This window comes from Sinohyriopsis cumingii, chromosome 1 (assembly GCF_028554795.1).
Source record: "Sinohyriopsis cumingii isolate HCF-2022 chromosome 1, ASM2855479v2, whole genome shotgun sequence".
Lineage (NCBI taxonomy): Eukaryota > Metazoa > Mollusca > Bivalvia > Unionida > Unionidae > Sinohyriopsis > Sinohyriopsis cumingii.
In genome coordinates this window covers 165551343-165571621 of record NC_142961.1, presented here as the reverse complement: position 1 = coordinate 165571621, position 20279 = coordinate 165551343, and the positions used below count along the sequence as shown (strand labels likewise).

Below are 20279 nucleotides of genomic sequence, written 5' to 3'. Positions count from 1 at the left end.
GTGACCTGTCAGTCATTCAGTAGATACTTATACTTTTGGCCTAAGTCTGTTACAGAACTTACAAGATGACCATCTTGGGCATTAATAAATAGGGAGCTAGCTATCTCCTTACTGTATCAGTAAACACAAATATATAACATGAAGAACAGAGGGAAAGCTTGAAAAATCTATGTTGTTGTTGTAGGGTTTTTAATGCCATTTTTCAGCACAAGATACTCAATGCATGGCAGCCAGTATAAATGGTGGAGGAAGAACCCGGGAAAATCCCAGAAAGAACCACCGACCCATGAGGAGCTACTGGCAGGCTTTCTCACCTACCCACATTTGCCAAACCTGAGACTCGAACCCACACAGACAGAGGTGAGATGGCAGTGATCTGCAATGATGAGCGCTTTAGACCATTCGACTATTCGTGGCCTTCTGAAAAATCTCTGAATGAAACCCTTTTCTGCCAGAATATATTTTTGATAAATATGTATGGGGAATATATTTTGCCTGAAATAATAATAATAATAATAATAATAAAATAATAATAATAATAATAATAATAATAATAATAATAAAAATAACAATGATGATAATGATATTTTTGTCCATGCTCAAGAAAGGTGAATCTGCATTTAGAAGTCACCACTAGGTCTTTTTTTGGTCTTTTTCCATGGGTGGCTGTTATTGACAGATTTGAGTGTATGACAGTGTATATGTGTGTGTGTGTGTGTGTGTATATATATATATATATATATATATATATATGGATCATGGTGTCAAAAATAAATAATTTATCTTTTAGTCACATTGTAAATCAAAATAAATGTAATATATTTAGTAATCATCAGAAACTTAAACAATGTCATAATTCACCTGAAAATGCAGGTATGGTTACATTATCTTTTAACAAGAAAGCACTGGATAATAATTGTAACTCTCAGTCAATTTTCAATTAGAAGTGAAACCTAAATCATATCGATTATAAAGTGAGTGGTGAGATTCAAGTTTAAAAGATCTATTTTACAATATAGCCATTTGGATGTTTCTTCCATCCACCATATTTAATGATGGTGAAATTCACTTTACCATTTGTCACAGGTAAAGTATACTGGATATATTCACATATAAGTGGGATCCAAATGCAACTGCACAGACTCAGATCTGCCATAGCATAATTTGTTGGCAGTCTGTGCAGTTAGGTGTAATCAGTGGAACAAACAACATAGACCCAGATCTGCCATAGCATGTGTGGGCAGATCTGAGTTTGTGCAGTTAGGTGTAATCAGTGGAACAAACAACACAGACCCAGATCTGCCATAGAATAATGTGTGGGCAGATCTGAGTCTGTGCAGCTAGTCAGGTGTAATCAGTGGAACAAAAACTAGACCCATATCTGCCATAGCATCATGTGTGGACAGATCTAAGTCTGTGCAGTAAGTCAGGTGTAATCAGTGGAACAAACAACATAGTCCCAGATCTCACATAGCATAATGTGTTGGTAGATCTGAGTCTGTGCTGTTAGTCAGGTGTAATCAGTGGAACAAACAACATAGACACTGATCTGCTACCTCATTATGCATTGGCATATTAGGGTCTATGTTATTTGCAGGTGGATTCAAGTTACAGGAGAGTATACATGGTAGGCATGATACTTACCAAAATATATGTACACCCTTACTAAAGTGCATGGGGCCCAGAGTGGCTAAGTGGTCTAAAGCGCTCTCTGTTACGGATCATTGCCATCTCACCTCTGTCTGCGTGGGTTCGAGTCTCGGATTCAGCCAATGTGGGTATGTGAGAAAGCTTGCCAGTAGCTTCTCGTGGGTCGGTGGTTCTTTCCAGGGCTTTCCTGGGTTCTTCCTCCACCATTAATACTGGCCGCCATGTATAGCCTATCATGTGCTGAAAAATGGTGTTAAACCACACAGCAACAACTAAAGTGCATAGTACTATATTACTGAAGATAGATTTTATGTTCATTGTGGTTACATCAGGTATATATTTCTTCCTTAATTAGATCAAATTTTTGTCCATTGTTGTCCATAGTTGTTTGAATAGTTGATAATACATATTGATAAAGATTGATAAACACAGTATGTGCATTGAATTAATTAAACTAATTTTGATTTATACTATATATAGACTCATATAATAATACTTCTAAAAAACAAAAGCTCATCTCAAGTTATATGGAAATGAAGTTTATAAAAAAAATTAATGTATGAAATTTTTTGTGAAAAGACATTTTAATTTGAATGAATAAAATCAGAAGCAGCTTTCATAAAATTTGCTGGTGGAAATTGGAAAAAGAAGACCATGAAATCTGCAGTTAATTCAAGACTGAATACTTTTATTTGAATATAATTTATTATTACATGTATTGTTTAATTTACACAGTGAAGCAGATATATGAGACAACGAGTTCATTCATCCAAAGTAACTTAACTGTATTCACTGTTTTGTAGTTTTAAAGACAGTGCTGTCCTTTAGAAGCCTGGTGTTTGTTACAATAGCACATCTAAAAAGACAGGATGGGAGTTAAAAATCCAGATGTCAGCCCGTGTTTTAAATCTTCCTCAGAATTATTGTTTTGTGATAGTGAGTTATAAGGACAGGGACACCAACATTTTATTGCTTTAATTATCCATGGTGGAGTTAATTATTGTCTTCCAAAAATGGCATTTTTTTGTACTTATTTGAAATGGCTGTCAGAGGGGGGGAAGTGGTCCTGTTTTCTTCACAGGTGAGTCATTTATTTGGTGTCTTTAAATTCTTTATTTGTTGTAATCAAATAATCCATGAAAGTGTGCACCTATTTAATAAAAGTAAATATACAATGTTTTTCTTTTACAATGTAGACCCAATTGCTCTTGGTTCCACAAGTGATGAGGATGTGATGGCAGCCCTGAATAGTCTCCCCTGGCTGGATAGCACAGAATCTTTTACAGCTGTATCTACCCCTGTTACTAATGGAGTCAAATATATGATCACCATCAATTCCAAAAGAGGTAAGTTCCTATGTGCAGTCCTTTTTTGTTCTTGATTTATGCAAGAAGATAGTACTTAAGACAAATATTTTCACACAAGACAGGTCCTTTTGAAAATGTGGGCATTTGGATTAACTCTTCTGGTTTATGAGCTGCAAGTTTGCACCTTTTTTGTGGTTATGTTGATGTTGTTGTTGTTGTTGTGGGGTTTAACAACATTTTTCAGCGCAAGAAAGTTTGTATATGGTAGCCAATATAACTTGTGGAGGAAGAAACTGGGAAAACTCTGGGAAGAACCACTGACCCATGAGAAGCTACTGGCCAGCTTTTTCATGTACCCACATTAGCTAAGGCTGAGACTTACCCCCACACAGACAGAGGTGAGATGGCAGTGATCCAGAACAGTGAGTGCTTTAGATCACTCAGCCACTCATGGCCCCTATTTTTGTGGTTAAATCACTTTGTATGCAAATGATAGTTCTGGTGAACATTGCCAGATTGTGTGACAAGGTTTGTGGCAAGAGTTATGGCAACTGATATATAAAGTCAGAAGGTTTATCAGAAATTATTATGACAAGGTTTCTGTTATTGATTAACCAGAACGTTTACCAGAAATTATGCCCACCTTTTTGTTTATTGATTAGTCAGATAGTGGCAAACATTCTGGCAATGTTATCTACTTAGAACGCAGTTTATTATGTGAATTAATATGAAAACAGAAGCTGCATGATTCTCATGTTTAAATTTAAATTTATTTAATTATTTAATTCATTGCTGCTTTGTTTATACATTAGTTTTTTAGGCTGACAAGAAACTACTTAATTTTGACATTTATATTTCCAGACATGTATGGTGCTCTTATGTTTACCATTTTTTAAAATATAATATTGTGTTATGGATAAGTGGCCTAAATTACAGAAATAATCAATCTTTTAATATTTTATGCACATGTGCACAAATTGGTAATAGAGCAATTTCAAATCAACTTTTCTGTGCTTTGTGCTAATCAAACCATATTGATGACATGCGTATCCTTCTTGTACACTGTCATGCCATAATCATGCTGGACATTTATGCTGCAAAGAAAGTCATAGTTTTCCAGCATTTTAGTAGAAATATTTAACACTGAATGAGTTCTGTGATGATGAAAATAATGTATGAGGAAGGTCATTGTTGGTATATTTGATTTTGAATTGTGTGCTTGACCTTTGTCCATGACTGAGGGTTGACTTTCAGTCACCCTGACTTTTATCGTTTTGTTAAAGATGTTTACTTGGATTTGAGCTCAGAACCTGGCCTTTTACTTGCAAAATTCTATTGTATGCCTGATTTTTGTTATGATGTTTGTTTTAACTGAAGTTCAAAACCTGGCCTTGTTTACCAGTTTGGTATTTTCTGGAAACAAACTTGTTTAAAAGTTTGATAAGAAAGTGACCCACATTATTGGCATTTTGTTTTGTAATAAATCAGGTGACAGTCTGTATATAAAGGATTGGGTGGACAACTATTTATTCCTGTATTAATATCAGTCCATGGCATCACTTTTATTTTTGCATTCAGTTATTATTTGAGAGGAATTATTTATTTAAATCATTGGAATTGCAAAGTACTCATCAACTTTTGGACTAAAACACTGCTTTGGGATTATTGAGGATTCATTCAAAGACATTCTAGATTATGATCAATGTGATACATCAATACTGTTAGTATATCAGCACATTCAAGAGTCTTGGAATTCATTAAGAACATTCTATACTTTTGGACTTGCGTTAGAACATTTAGGATCATTTGAATATTTAAGTCACAATACTGCAAGTTCATCTTAAATTTTCAGTTTCTATTTCAGGGAAATTGTTTGTTGAATTTTACATAACTTGTTGGTTTTGCTTCTTTCCATTACTTAGTTTAAGACAATATAGCTTTTAACTTGGCAAACACTTATTTGACTTTTTTGTTTTTGTTTTTCGTAATAAAGCCTGTAAGAAACATCAGATGATAATGACAGATACTATGTACACTTCTGGGGTCACTGTTTTCAAGCTGCTTGGGGTTTAGCTTAAACCTCTACTGACTCTGAAAAATCACTCGATGAAATGGTGAGCAATGTTAACAGTTCCCAGATTTGCAGCAGGTTGTAATAGCCCCTGTTCCTGTTCAAGTGCAGTTTGTTTGCATAGATGTAGATCATTTCTTTAACCCTTGCTCAAACCAGGCTTTTACTTGATCTAAAATATTTACTGAATTCCAAGTTACGATATATTCAAGGCAAACATTGTGGATGTGCCATGATACTTCAAACGAGAATGAACTTGATCTTCTGTGTTCACTAAATCTCACTTGCAGTGCGCTTTCCATTTCCCCCAATATAGTTGTAATGGCACTGACTTTCACCCTGTCCATCACACTTAATGTAATAGATAGGTTCACAAATATCTTTCTTATCAGACTTATCCTTTGGGTGAACTAGCATATGTCTTAGGGTCTGGTACGGTTTAAAACACATTAATTTTGCGTTGTTGCATTTCAGGCATTTGGAAGTCCCTTTTACATATTGTAGGATGATGTTACCTTTTGATTCTATTTTCCCAGTTGGTCTAATCTTCCTGGCATTGTCATTAGGACTAGCATTTAGCCTGTTGGAAACCTTTTTTATCACCTGTTTGGGTGAAATAATAATAATAATGAGGGCAGCATTGACATGATCTAATTCTAGTTTAAAATCTTGGGGCTCAGATGTAACAACTTTGGTTCTATGATATAATGTTCTGGCCACCCCAAGTTTCTGATCTAATGGATGGTGTGAGTAAAAATCAAGATACTGGTTGGATACATATATTTATGAGAAACTGTAATTTTCATAGTGTCATTGATGTTTCTGACGATGTTTGTGTCTGAAAAAATAATCTGCCATTTTTTTCCTTTTCAATGTTGAATTTAATATCTGGATCAGTGCTTTTAATGTGATCTGTTACATATTATAACTTCTACTTAGTGCGTGTGTCCTCAACATATTTGTACCACTAACATGGGGGATGGGGAGCTGTGGTGAGTGCTAACAACTCAAAGTGTTCCATATATAAATTCACACTGGTGACCTTTTAGTAGCTCCATGTATTTGAAGGTAGAAAGTTCCATAATACACAAAGTATGTGCACTTCAAGCACATCACAAACAGTCTTGTTACTTGTTTGAAAGGTGGTTAAAGAATCGTTCTACATCTTTGTACACAGAATGATGCTGAATAGGGAGGGAGGGGACTGTTAGAACCTGTCCCATATCTGGAACAATCTTTTATCATCACTTAGCAAAAGTTCTGTTAACAGTCAGTTGAGATTGAAAAATCAGTCTGCTGATGAAGTTCTTAGTGTGAGAATGAAAGCTTCAGGTTATCTTTCTATGTAACGTTTGTGTATGTGATTGAACAGTTAAAACATTGTCAAATATGAATGATAATACTGTGTAGTTAGGTTTTCATTAAAGTCTACTCTTTTGGATGTCGAGACATTGGGTACATGGTCCTCTCTTTATGACCTTACCTTAGTGACATCGTATATTCATTATTTTAATAATCTGTTTCAGGAGACTTTGATAAAATAGAAGTCAGGACTGTGGCAGGGACCCCTAATGTTACAGCCCAAGTTACTATAGTAACAAATGGAGTCTCAGATATGTTCACCATATCTCTTGCAATGGAGGGCATTCCATCTGGCATCTTCACCAGCAATGCAACCACTGATCAGGTAATGTCTCTTTATTTAACTTCGTAATTAGGTGCCAGCATATTGCAGATGGTGAGACATAGATAAAACATTCCCTTGGGTGTTTTTTTTAACTTGTTGTTGTTGGTAATGGTTTTAACAGCACATTCAACACACTATTGACAATATACTGAAAAGGGTATGGGATCTAAGTGCCTTTTACAAGGACACAATTAGGCAGCCAACCCAGACTGGCCAGAGTGGGTGTTGAATTCATGATCATTGGATTACAAGTCTGCAGTGCCAGTTGAGCTGCCTCAGCTTGCATTGTGGTCATCATCAGGGTTATCATTCTGAATTAATGTTATATTTGTATTTGAGGAATTTTGATTATTACACAGTTTCATTTTGTTTTACAAAAGATATTGTGTGTGTGTGTGTGATTAGAATTTTTAACATAGCTTTAACAATTTTTCAGCTATGATGTCTGCATTGTGTCAGTTTATATTGATGTCTAGCACTGGGGCAACATGCTGCAGACATGTAGCATGATGTCCCACCCAGTCACATTATCCTGAAACCAGGCCGACCAGTCCTAACACTAACCTTTTAATGCTGAGCAGCTAGCAAGGCAGCTGTTAGTACCAGTTTTATAAGTCTTTGATATGACTCAACCGGGGTTCGAACCCATGACCTCCTGTTTCCGAGACACATCAATCCATTTCTATTCACTTGCGTGCAGCCTGTTACACCCTTTGTTAAAAAGTTATTCTCTTTATGTCATCAGTGAATTAAACATTTTGGTTTTGTCCTTAAATAATTTATTTTGTTTCTGAATGGGTTAAAACTGTATTGATTTAATTTATTGGTATGTATACATTCCATATTTACCCCAAAAGCCTGATCAAAGCCACTTATTTATACACAGGATGATTAAGCCTCATCAAAGCTAACTGTGCAGTTCTTATGCTACATTTGAAGTAAGCCTGAAATTATGGACATGTCAAGTTAACTTTTAGACAGGATAAATAAATATTACCTTAATTAATTTTGCAATTCATATGCTAGCCTACATGTAAACTTGATCTTAAAATAGAACTGCCAATTGTTTTATGATATATATATATATATATATATATATATATATATATATATATATATATATATATATATATATATATATATATATATCATCATTCTTGTTTAAAATTTGAGTTGAAATAAATTGCAATACTTTAACAAGAACTATGACTAAAAAATAAAATGCATGCACAACAATTACGAATATTATCCCATTTGAAACCTATTGCATTTTGAATAATGGTAATCTTGCACAAAACTGTTATGGGAGACCACCTGTCTTGATAGATCAATTTTGGTTGGCAGAAGGGGTGGTCTTGCAAGATAGGTTGTACTGTTTTTATTATACATTTTGTAATGAGATAACTCAAATGTATCAGTGGGAGAAAATTGACATTCCAACTTTGGTTTTACCATTTTTAATGCCATAGTGGCAATATCACATTTGGAACTACTGTTATTCATCCAGAGATAACGTTTGTCAATGAATTAACCATGTTTTGTGATTTTTTCCTTTTCCTATAAAAGACCAAAATATCCTCATTGTGTGATTAACCAATCAACATATGTGAAACCGGAGTGTGAGTCAATCAAACAAGGCTTTTCAAATGATTGCTCTGTTTGAGAAAAAAAAGTCCAAAAGATATTTAAAGTAAAATCATAAGAGGAAAGTTGGTATTTTGTTTTAAAAAAAGAAATCCCACAGAAAATAAGAGTAGAGGATACTGAAAAACATGTGGAAAAAATTTTGTTCAGATGCCTAGAGTGTTACATTGAGTTGGAGATTGGTGAAAATGAATCTGTAACAGTTAAATTCTGTGACACTTTTGTGAAATGTGATTTAGGAAATGTGTAATTTGTGTGCAGATCTATTATTGCAGCCTTGGTTCAGTATTGCTTGAAGATCATGTCTGATCATTATAATGTTATTTAATTATTGAAGAATAACTGATGAAGGCATTCTACACTATTTATTAAATACAAGACATCAATACAGCTAGGAAGGGAAGTAAAGACTGCCCTGAGAGTATGTTTCCCATGGAACATAAACCCTAGTGAATGTATAACATAAACCATCTATTGGACTGTATAATTTCTAATCCAGGGTGGAATATCTGATTACTTTTTCTGTCAAGTGATATTTCAAAGCTACTTAGATTAAGGTTTACACTACAGTCATGTGACATTTTTGAAGCTGACATGCACAAACTACAGCACTGACAAACTGTTAAAACATTTCAGTGATGAACCTGAATCAGTTCGACAAACCAATGCCATCACTTTCAGAGAGCTAATCAGACATTTTTGTAAATAATGTCACAGCTAACATGTATTCTGACAAAGAAAGAATGTGTGTATGTGATTTTGATTTTTAACATAGCTTTTAGCAATTTTTCAGTCATATCACTATGATGTCTGCATTGTGGCAACTTATAGTGATGTCTAGCAATGTGGCATCATGCTGCTGACATGTAGCATGATGTTCAAAACAGTCACATTATCCTGACACCAGGCTGACCAGTCTTAACACTAACCTCTTAATGCTGAGCAGCTAGCAAGGCAGCTGTTAGTAAAATTTTTATAAGTGTTTGGTACGACTTGGTTGGGGTTGAAACCCATGAACTCCCACATCCAAGACAGACATTCAAACCACTAGGCCACTGGAACATATAACAAAGAAAGAAATCTAGTAATTTTATATATGAGTTTACTTTCTGATTTTTTTTCCTCCGTTTTTCTTAATATCTTGTTCACAGCACAGCATTTATTGCATTTGCACAAAATGGAAAAAAAGTCCACCCAAATTGACAGCTTTTGCTTTAAAATATATTTAATTCAAAGACAGTCTATTTTATTGAGAAGATATAGAAACATATTTCATGCAGGAAGTGGAAACATTTTGTATTTCTCACTTTGTGCTTTTCCGTTGGTGTCAGTGCAATGTTTTCACTTTACTAATAAATATATCCATATCTCTATTAAAAACTTGCAGATATCCGGTTTATCAGTCATAATTAGAATGCATTCATGAAACACTTAATAAATTGTAAACATACTGAGATGACAGATAACATCATCAGTAATTAATTTATCCTTTCTCAGGTTAAGGCAGCTCTGGAGCTAGTGTTTGGTGCTCGATGTCCCACAGCATTGACTGCACCAGCCAATGCAAAGTTGGCTGAAAATTTTGAGTCTGGCACTGGGTCATCAAATGGAGAGTGGGTGAAAGTTGAAGCTTTCTGTGGGCATTATTCTATCAAGAACCCTACTGTGATCATTGAGAAGAACGATAACCAGGGTTTGACCTACATCACACAGACTAAATATCAATGGGTATGCTATCTTTATAAAACACTGTCAAGATTGCACAGTTATAGTCAATGCCAGATTGTCATAAAGTATGAATATACATATCAGTGGTGGCCTCTCTTTCAACAAAGTCCCCCTGACTTCATAAGACCTGCTGCATTTTAGAAATATTTAAGATACCCCAGTAATTACTGCTTGGCACAGCAAAGTTTGTGGAGTTCCATAGTAATCAAATTGTTTATCTGACAAAAGTTTGGTTCTTGTAAGATGGTTTGCTTGCGATTAGGATTTTGAACCAAATTTGGTATGCAGCATTATATTGATGAAACCTTGAATTATACAGATTCCCAACATTCCTTGACATCATTTAAAGACGTTATTGCCTCATAGTCTATCTGACATCAGTCTCTGCATCATAACTTTCCCAAGCTTGGTTGGATTTTAGCCAAATTTAGTATGAGGCTTTATGGTAATGAGACCTTGAATGAGTTTCTAACTTAAGTTTCTGCAGCTTAACTTTATTCAGGAACATCAGTCTCAACCAAATTGGACAAGTAGTTTTCTATTGATGAGACCTTAAATAAGTTTGATTTCCAGCTTTCTGCAATGTCATTTACAGGAGTTATGTCCCTTCCCTATTTATCTGTCCTTGTGGCTAAAAGAGTCTGCAGCATTACATTACCAAGGATTGATGAATTTCAACCAAATCTGACTTGCAGCTTTATATTAATGAGATCTTGAAAATAATAATTTCTAGTGTTCATTTTATTATTTGGAAGAAGTTACAACCCCTTATTGCCCATCATTTTCTCTTTACTTATCGACTATCTAAATTTGGTAAAGAATATTGGATTGCATCAAAATTTGGTAGGAAGTTTTATATTGATGAGTGTTTGAATGAGTTCTTTTTTTAAGTATCCCACATCATCATTTAGAAAAGTTATGTCCCCTTAATACCCAGTCTTTTAACTTTGGTTTTACAGCACATGTCCATCTATTTAAGGCTCAGCAAACAAGTAGTGTGTGGAGCCCTTCGCACAAATTGCTATTAGTTCAATTGGCCTGTTTTCTTTGTCCCTTCTTACTCATTCACACCACTTTTTCATGGAACAAACTGCTGCTGCTGAATACCCAACTTGTCAGTAACAAAAATTGTTTTTGAAAATGTAGTTATTCATGCTAGGATCATGGTTGTTATCTGTCCCATGAACTGTTTTGTCATTCCATCCATTCCTGTTTCTCTTCAAGGTTCTTTTCCCGCCTTGTAGACTTCATAAGCCCTCTATTCACCTATTTCCACCTCTTCCAACTGCTTCTAAAATTTGCCTACTCAACATACCTTAAAAATCATGCAAACTTTAAATCAGTGAAACCCTTTTTGTCTCTTAATCTTTCTATGATGTTTTTCATTATCTCCAAGATTACATCAGTACTGCCAAATTCCTCACCAACATAGAGCTATCAAATATAACATTGATTTTTCTGAAATTCTAATCTTACAGTCCTGGCCTAGCTTCACTAAATTTCTCTCACAATTTCTCCTTAAATTCAGATTTAGAGATATTGGAAAATATCTCAAAACTATCTTTTTTCAAGCCGAACATGTGGAAACATTTTATTCTTGACACATGGGTTGAATATTTGCTCAAAACTGTGGAAATCCTCCAGTTATTTTAGAGTTAAAGCAAGACTTATCCAGAAAATTTCAGATATTATGACTTTTCAACTGATGCCTGCAGAATATTCCATGATAAATTCATTTTTTTTAACCAAGCAATGAGAAAGATTAGAAACCTTAATTTGAGGTAGAATTTTAAATGTGCATTGAACTATGACCATTTCTTTGTTGCTATTTCTGCATGAAAGTAAATTTAAGAAATGATTTTCTGTTATAAAATTGTTGCAGTTACTAGGGTGTTCACCATGCAGTAATTGTGAAGTCTAGGGTGTTAACTGTGCAGTAATTCACATCACATACTTAAGACTCCATCGCCATTCACATTTTTGTCCATTTCACTCCAGCTGTGTTTTGCCTATAAAGGCCTCCTAAAGAATTGGTTGAAGCTGACCTACACTTATACTGATGCATCTGGAGTTACAGTGGGCTCCATTACTAAATCATTTGACCACCAGTTTTCTCAAGAGTTCACAAGGTACGTAGAGTATATTCAAAGGACAACATCACATTGTTTCCAAATTATTTACAGCAAATTGTTAAGAAACAATGTTCAGATATTCAGTTCTTTAAGACACCTTGTAGTAAAATTTTTTTCATTTAAGAATTATCATTGATTTTTTTTAATTGTTACTTTAATATTAAACATTGTTATACACTTTTTATTTGCCATATTAAATGGATTTAAATGAAGAGTTTATACAATTACTAACCTAGCCAGTACATTGCTAAAGTAGGTGAAGACCGTTTCTGCATGAAGTTGCTACTTGCTTGACTTACTTTCAGACAAAGCAAGTATCTCATTTAGGATTTTTTCAGCTTTTTACATTTTCTACCTGGATTTAGTTCACTTGCAAGGACTCCACATTAATTTGTTTCCAAATATTTTACATTGCACAAATCTTTGATGCACTGGTTTACACAATTTGTATCTCTATTGGTCTGTATGTCTTTTATTTGTTCATTCTGTCTGTATGTTTATCTTTTGATATCTTTATTTACAGATTTCAAAATGGATATTTTTACCAAATTTGCATTTCATTTGTGCTTCATTTACATGTCATTTGCATTAATTCTGCATTTTAATTGCTTTCTATTTGCATTTCAGCTATGATTTCTTTTTGCTTTTCAGCCTCAGAGATGCATTCTGATTGTACATTATTATTTGTAGTGCATTTACCAAAGCTGGCATTTCCCATTTGTGATAGTATTAATGGAGGGAACTATTGCTTTCATATCTTGTTGAATTAAAAGTATTATTTAGTGAAATACAAAATGTATAAAATTCAAACAGCATTTTTACTTACAATAAATAAATAATACTAAGGCTCTTCAATTGATAACCCAACAAGTTGTTGTTGTTATTGTGGGGTTTAATGCCATTTTTCAGCACACGATAGGCTATACATGGTGGCCAGTATTATGGTGGAGGAAGAACCCAGGAAAACCCCAGAAAGAACCACTGAACCACAAGAAGCTACTGGCAAGCTTTCTCACATACCCACAGTGGCTGAATCTGAGACTCAAACTGCTGCAGACAGAGGTGAGATGGCAGTGATCCATAACGGAGAGCGCTTTAGACCACTCTGCCACTCGGGGCCCCACCCAACAAGTTTTTTGTTGGTCACGTGCCTGACATTCCTAGGCAAGTGCAATTTTTCAGTAGTAAGATTTTCACAACATTTTTGTCACTATTACCCTCTTCCAGGTAATTTTTTCTGTGTTAAATATGTTATTATTAGTGGAGAGTCTGCAATTGGTATGTGACAATATGGCATGCCAAAATGTAACTGTGCAGTCATTGGGAAATTTCGGCACATTTGCACACAAAGTATGGGTCCAGGGTCAGGGATCTGCATGATCTTCCAGCAGATATATCCCAGAAAATCATTGCATTTCCCATGCTGCTCAAGCTCCTGAGGTTGTTGGTATTCCATTCATGTCCAGGGACACTTGTTGTTCATGCTTGAATTTTGTCAGGGATGCCTTGCATGAAAAGGAGTTCTGTGCTTCAAGCATGGAGAATTGCTCAATGTGTGAAGACCCTCTCAGAAGGCATATAATGGGAAGTGATGCTTTTAACAGACTGTTGTTGCATTAATGACATGTCACCAATCTTAGCCAAGCAATATCATTCCATGATTTCAGACCTGTTTAGACATAATAGAATGACCACTCAGGTGGCCTAATGGTTAGAGCATCCACCTGATGGTTGTGGGTTCGATCTCTGGCCAAGTCATACCAGAGACTTACAAAAATGGTACTAACAGCTGTCTCACTTGGCGCGCAGCATTAAGAGGTTAGTGTTAGGACTGGTCAGCCTGGTGTCAGCATATGGTGACTGGGGGACATAATGCTACATGTCTGCGACATGATGCCCCAGTGATAGGCATCACTATAAACTGCCACAATGCAGACATAATAGCAATAGCAATATGACTGAAAAACCGTTAAGGCTACGTTAATAAAAAAAACCAAAAACAATAGAATGGATGATATTGGCAGCAACAAGGATCTTTGCAAGCTGTTGACCAGTATTCATGACCTGCAAATCCCCTTGTTCCCTAAATGGAACTTTTTTGGTCTTGACATGTCTTAACTCACCCACATTTGAGTCCCTCTCTGTTCTCCCTTAGGTAGTTATCATACAAGATTTGCTTCCTGATAGCACTAGCTTCTTTGTAGAGTTGGAGTGAGCTGCATGTACTGTCATTGTATCTGAGCTGTATGCAGTTTCATTCCAACAGCTTAGTTATACCAGCATGCAACCTGAATTTGTCTCAAAGAATAGTGTGATCTGTTGAGAAGCAAGGTGCTGGACCCAGGTGGCATTCTCAGATGCCATCTAAGGTGCATGTAGAATGTCATTGGTGTCCATCAGATGATCTTCCTACCGATTAAGATAGCAAAGCAAGACAGAATGACTAGCCTCATGGCTAAAAAGGGTCATTAAATCAGCAAACTCTGAACTCCTGTCAGATAAGATATGACTCAAGATCTCAGCTGATGAAAAATGAGTGATTTTCAGGAGCCTGACTTTCTAATGTAAGGTCTCACTTCAAGTCAGAGTGGAGTCACTTGTTTGTTGTTGTGGGGTTTAACGCCATGTTTCAGCACGCGATAGGCAATATATGGCGGCCAGTATTAATGGTGGACGAATAACCCAGGAAAACAAAAAAAAAAACACAGACCCACGAGCAGCTACTGGTAAGCATTCTCACATACCCACATTGGCCGAATCCGAGACTTGAACCCATGCAGACAGAGGTGAGATGGCAGTGATCCATAACAGAGAGCGCTTTAGACCACTTGGCCACTCATGGCCCCCCACTTGTTTGTCATGTCCTGTCTATATTTTCAAGCTTCTATTTATGTGACATGTCTGTGTGAAGGAGAGAGCTTAATTTCATTGTATCACTGGTAACTGCTTTAACAGTTACTATGTCTAATTCATGCAAGCACAACCTCAGTCTTGAGCATGACATGTCCAGTCTACTTTCTCCAGCTTCTGTTTGTATGACATGTATGTGTGAAGGAGTGAACTGAATTTCAATGGATCACTGGTAGCTGCCTAGACAGGTACTAGGCATGATTCATGCAAGCACAGCCTTAATCTTGAGCATGACATTGGTAGAATATGACACTGAGTATGACATTGGTAGAGGTTGGATGCATTTTGTCCTCCTCTTACCTATTCTCTTAAAATTATGAACTCAGAAAATGCAAGTTTAAAAGATTGGTCCAAGCAAGTCCTCCCCCCCCCCCCAATTTTTTACACTCCTGATAACCACATTTGCAATAAATGTAAAAAATACAGTTGTAAAATAATTATCAGCAAATTTTATTTCTATTTAATTTCATTTTGTACAGACTCAGCTGCTGGTGGTGATGTCATAATATCACTGGCATCATTCAACCAATATCATAACTTATAAGTAGTGAACAATTGTCAGTGTAAAGAATCAGATCCTGGGTTATCGTGCAGAAGGGCTTTCAACCTTGCATATTTAGTGTCAGCTAAAATACAGGTAAATAGATCTTGAAAAGAATTCATGAAATGCATTTGTTTTTTTTATGTCTATTCTATTGTATTTGTCATTTCTTCTGCATTCAGCATGCATTTCATTTGTGTCCATTTCTTCATTTCATTTGCATTCAATATGCATTTCATTTGTCTTCATTTCATCTGCATTCAATATGCATTTCATTTGTGTCCATTTCTTCATTTCATCTGCATTCAATATGCATTTCATTTGTGTCCATTTCTTCATTTCATTTGCATTCAATATGCATTTCATTTGTCCATTTCTTCATTTCATTTGCATTCAATATGCTTTTCATTTCTGTCTATTTCTTCATTTCATCTGCATTCAGTATGCATTTCATTTGTGTCCATTTCTTCATTTCATCTGCATTCAGTGTGCATTTCATTTGTGTCCATTTCTTCATTTCATCTGCATTCAGTATGCATTTCATTTGTGTCCATTTCTTCATTTCATCTGCATTCAGTATACATTTCATTTGTGTCCATTTCTTCATTTCATCTGCATTCAGTGTGCATTTCATTTGTGTCCATTTCTTCATTTCATCTGCATTCAATATGCATTTCATTTGTGTCCATTTCTTCATTTCATTTGCATTCAATATGCATTTCATTTGTCCATTTCTTCATTTCATTTGCATTCAATATGCATTTCATTTGTCTTCATTTCATCTGCATTCAATATGCATTTCATTTGTGTCCATTTCTTCATTTCATTTGCATTCAATATGCATTTCATTTGTCCATTTCTTCATTTCATTTGCATTCAATATGCTTTTCATTTCTGTCTATTTCTTCATTTCATCTGCATTCAGTATGCATTTCATTTGTGTCCATTTCTTCATTTCATCTGCATTCAGTGTGCATTTCATTTGTGTCCATTTCTTCATTTCATCTGCATTCAGTATGCATTTCATTTGTGTCCATTTCTTCATTTCATCTGCATTCAGTATACATTTCATTTGTGTCCATTTCTTCATTTCATCTGCATTCAGTGTGCATTTCATTTGTGTCCATTTCTTCATTTCATCTGCATTCAATATGCATTTATTTGTGTCCATTTCTTCATTTCATCTGCATTCAGTATGCATTTCATCTGTGTCCATTTCTTCATTTCATCTGCATTCAGTATACATTTCATTTGTGTCCATTTCTTCATTTCATCTGCATTCAGTATGCATTTCATCTGTATCCATTTCTTCATTTCATCTGCATTCAGTATGCATTTCATTTGTGTCCATTTGTTCATTTCATCTGCATTCAGTATGCATTTCATTTGTGTCCATTTCTTCATTTCATCTGCATTCAGTGTGCATTTCATTTGTGTCCATTTCTTCATTTCATCTGCATTCAGTATGCATTTCATTTGTGTCCATTTCTTCATTTCATCTGCATTCAGTATACATTTCATTTGTGTCCATTTCTTCATTTCATCTGCATTCAGTGTGCATTTCATTTGTGTCCATTTCTTCATTTCATCTGCATTCAGTATGCATTTCATTTGTGTCCATTTATTCATTTCATCTGCATTCATTCAGCATATTATTTGGAGTTCTTCTTTTCACTGTTAAAATTATCAATTTCGTGGTCTGTATCTATTTCCTGATCTATATCAATTTATTGATCTACTCAGCTGGCAACATATGACCTCAATTACTTTGAAGCAGTTATGATTCTTTGTCATTTTTGTCAAGATCGCTTCTGTGTAGATATTACTTAAACTTGTATCATCTCAAGATACTCAGAGAATAAAAGAATTAGATATAATTGGTAGCTATTTTCTTTTCATTCTTGTACAGCTGGCATTATGAGTGTATCAACATGTATACCTGGCTGAAGAACATACATGGAGACTTCACTTTTGTCCTAAAGAAGGTGTCAGTGGAAAGAGACTCAGATAAAATGGACATTTTCATTGACATGTTGGCCATCAGCCTTCAGGAAACCACTACAGACTATGGTAGGTTTACTACTTGAAGATCAGTAAAGAGTCATTGTTTTGAATTTATGATTTAGATTGTGTGCCTTTTCACCAACATTTCAGTACTGATGATATATAAAATAAAAAATTCATGATCTTTTCAAGCTGAAATCAACCTTCAGAGGCTTGAGGCTGCTAAACCAAATGGGGCCATTATTGATACAGTAACAGTGACAAGTACCACAGCTGGGGTTTATTCCATTGATCTGAAACCCTTTGACTGTGGCAATGGTTTTGAACTCTTCACGCTCACCAACAGTCAGGTATGTTAAAGTACTTGATAATGTATTCTTATCCCCTGAATCACTACAAATGTTAAAAAAGGAGTATAGTAAAAATCCATTTATCTGAACTGTTAGAAGGACACCTGTTTAGTTTGAATGTGCAGATTTTTGTATATATCATTAATACCAATTGCGATGTAATAAAGCTGAGGATCATGGGTTCAGTTCAGAGCAGACGGCCATATTGAATTGATCTGGATAGTCAGGCTTATTCTTTATTTTTTGGTTTATTATCTTGCCTACAAAGCATGCTTGACACATTGATATCACTTTTCAATGCAAAGCATGCTTGACACATTGATATCACTTTTCAATGCAAAGCATGCTTGAGACATTGATATCACTTTTCAGTGCAAAGCATGCTTGAGACATTGATATCACTTTTCAATCCAAAGCATGCTTGAGACATTGATATCACTTTTCAATGCAAAGCATGCTTGAGACATTGATATCACTTTTCAATGCAAAGCATGCTTGAAACATTGATATCACTTTTCAATGCAAAAAGCATGCTTGAGACATTGATGTCACTTTTCAATGGAAAGCATGCTTGAGACATTATGGAAAGCATGCTTAAGACATTGATATCACTTTTCAAGCAGCATTACCTTTAATATCGGTGTAAGCATCACTGTTAAGTTCTTGTACTGAACTCATTTTCTCTGACACTGTTGCATATACAGTAATGGGATTTGATGGGTTTATTTATCTTGGAGGTTGCTGCTTGTCACAGGTTATGGTGACATACCTTTCAGGCTTCAGTGACTTTGCTGGATGTTTGGAATATGCCATGGCAGTAACTTTCCTGGATGTTTGGAATATGCCATGGCAGTGACTTTGCTGGATGTTTGGAATATGCCATGGCAGAGCAGGCAGAATTCTTGTGTTTCATGAAATTTGAAGTAAGATTCCTACTTTTACTACCACTAAGAAAATCAGGGAAAATTGTGCATAATCATGTAATGTGGATCATTTTGCATAATTTTTGAAGGTGATTTTATATACATTATATATTTTTTACATGTCATGATGTCAATCTTTCTTTATTTCTCATTGCTTCTAGGCAAATGTGGTTTCAAGGATAGCAGCAGCATCACCACCTGTCACTGGAACAATCAGTGTAACCTTCAATGGGAAAACAAAATCAGGTACACCATGTCCTGTTGTAAATGTTGGCCATAAATACATCTAAGTGGAATTTATTATCAATTAACAAATAAATAAAATTAATTAATTCGCCATAGTTTTTAGCTATCCCTGGTGTAATTGTTGGTACATGTAAAAGTATACACATATGTACAGCCTAACTACAGCTCAATGTTTCTGTTTACTAGCTCATTAGCAACAGTTTGGAGTGGGTTTTATGGCATTTCCCCCTTGGGGAAGGGGCTAGGGGAATAACTATACATATACATGCATTTTTTGTACATTCTCATTAAAGTTATTATTGCATTAATTCATGATTACTGGTTTCTTTGTGCCCAGTATATATAATTTTGTACCTGGGATCATGAATCTTGCTGAGCAGATTTATCTTGATAAGTAATTTACAATTATCACAAATACAGGTCACTGTGACCCTAATTTTACGCTTCAGTTTAATTAAATTGTATACCTTAAGTTTATTTCTCAAGCACTGTTAATGAAAGAATCATTAAACTAGATGACTGTATGCAATGAAGGAAGGTCATTTTGACATATATTTTACATTTCATTAGCTTTGGTTAACTTTTTGTGTTTTACTTGTGACTACATAGGTGCTTGGTATATTATGTAAATGGTGTGATTACTAGGATCCTGGAATATTATGAGGGTCCTGGAATATTGTGAGGAGATGCATCATGACAAGTACTAAACCCTTCTTACAACATTATGTCACTATGACCCATATTCTTTGCTTCATTGAGTGGTTAAAGTTTGTTTCTAGAGTTCATTTGTTAGTTGCTTTTCATGCTAGAGTTCTGAAACTGTATTATAGGATGCATGTATGTTGATACCACACCTTTACAACAAAGGAAGTTCACTGTGACCTATATTTCACCTTTTGCTGGCTTTGGTTAAGTATTTGTGTTTAGTTCATGACCATATGGAATTTTGCATGATGGTATATATATATATATATATATATATATATATATATATATATATATATATATATGTATATATATATAGTATCCTACCAATAATAATGAAACTTGGAAAGGAAATACATCTTTAAGTACCACATCCTTCCT

At 35.0% G+C, this 20279-nt stretch overlaps 1 protein-coding gene across 1 annotated transcript in view; it reads left to right on the top strand.

The window, feature by feature from the left end:
• Nucleotides 1-20279, top strand: part of LOC149808313 (fibrocystin-L-like) — a 171334-nt gene that overhangs the window by 30761 nt on the left and 120294 nt on the right. Inside the window, exons 10-16 of the mRNA XM_089966857.1 lie at nucleotides 2847-2996; nucleotides 6555-6715; nucleotides 9857-10087; nucleotides 12086-12216; nucleotides 17580-17740; nucleotides 17867-18024; nucleotides 19109-19193. Coding sequence (XP_089822983.1) covers nucleotides 2847-2996; nucleotides 6555-6715; nucleotides 9857-10087; nucleotides 12086-12216; nucleotides 17580-17740; nucleotides 17867-18024; nucleotides 19109-19193 — 1077 coding nt within the window. The remainder of the gene's footprint in view (nucleotides 1-2846; nucleotides 2997-6554; nucleotides 6716-9856; nucleotides 10088-12085; nucleotides 12217-17579; nucleotides 17741-17866; nucleotides 18025-19108; nucleotides 19194-20279) is intronic.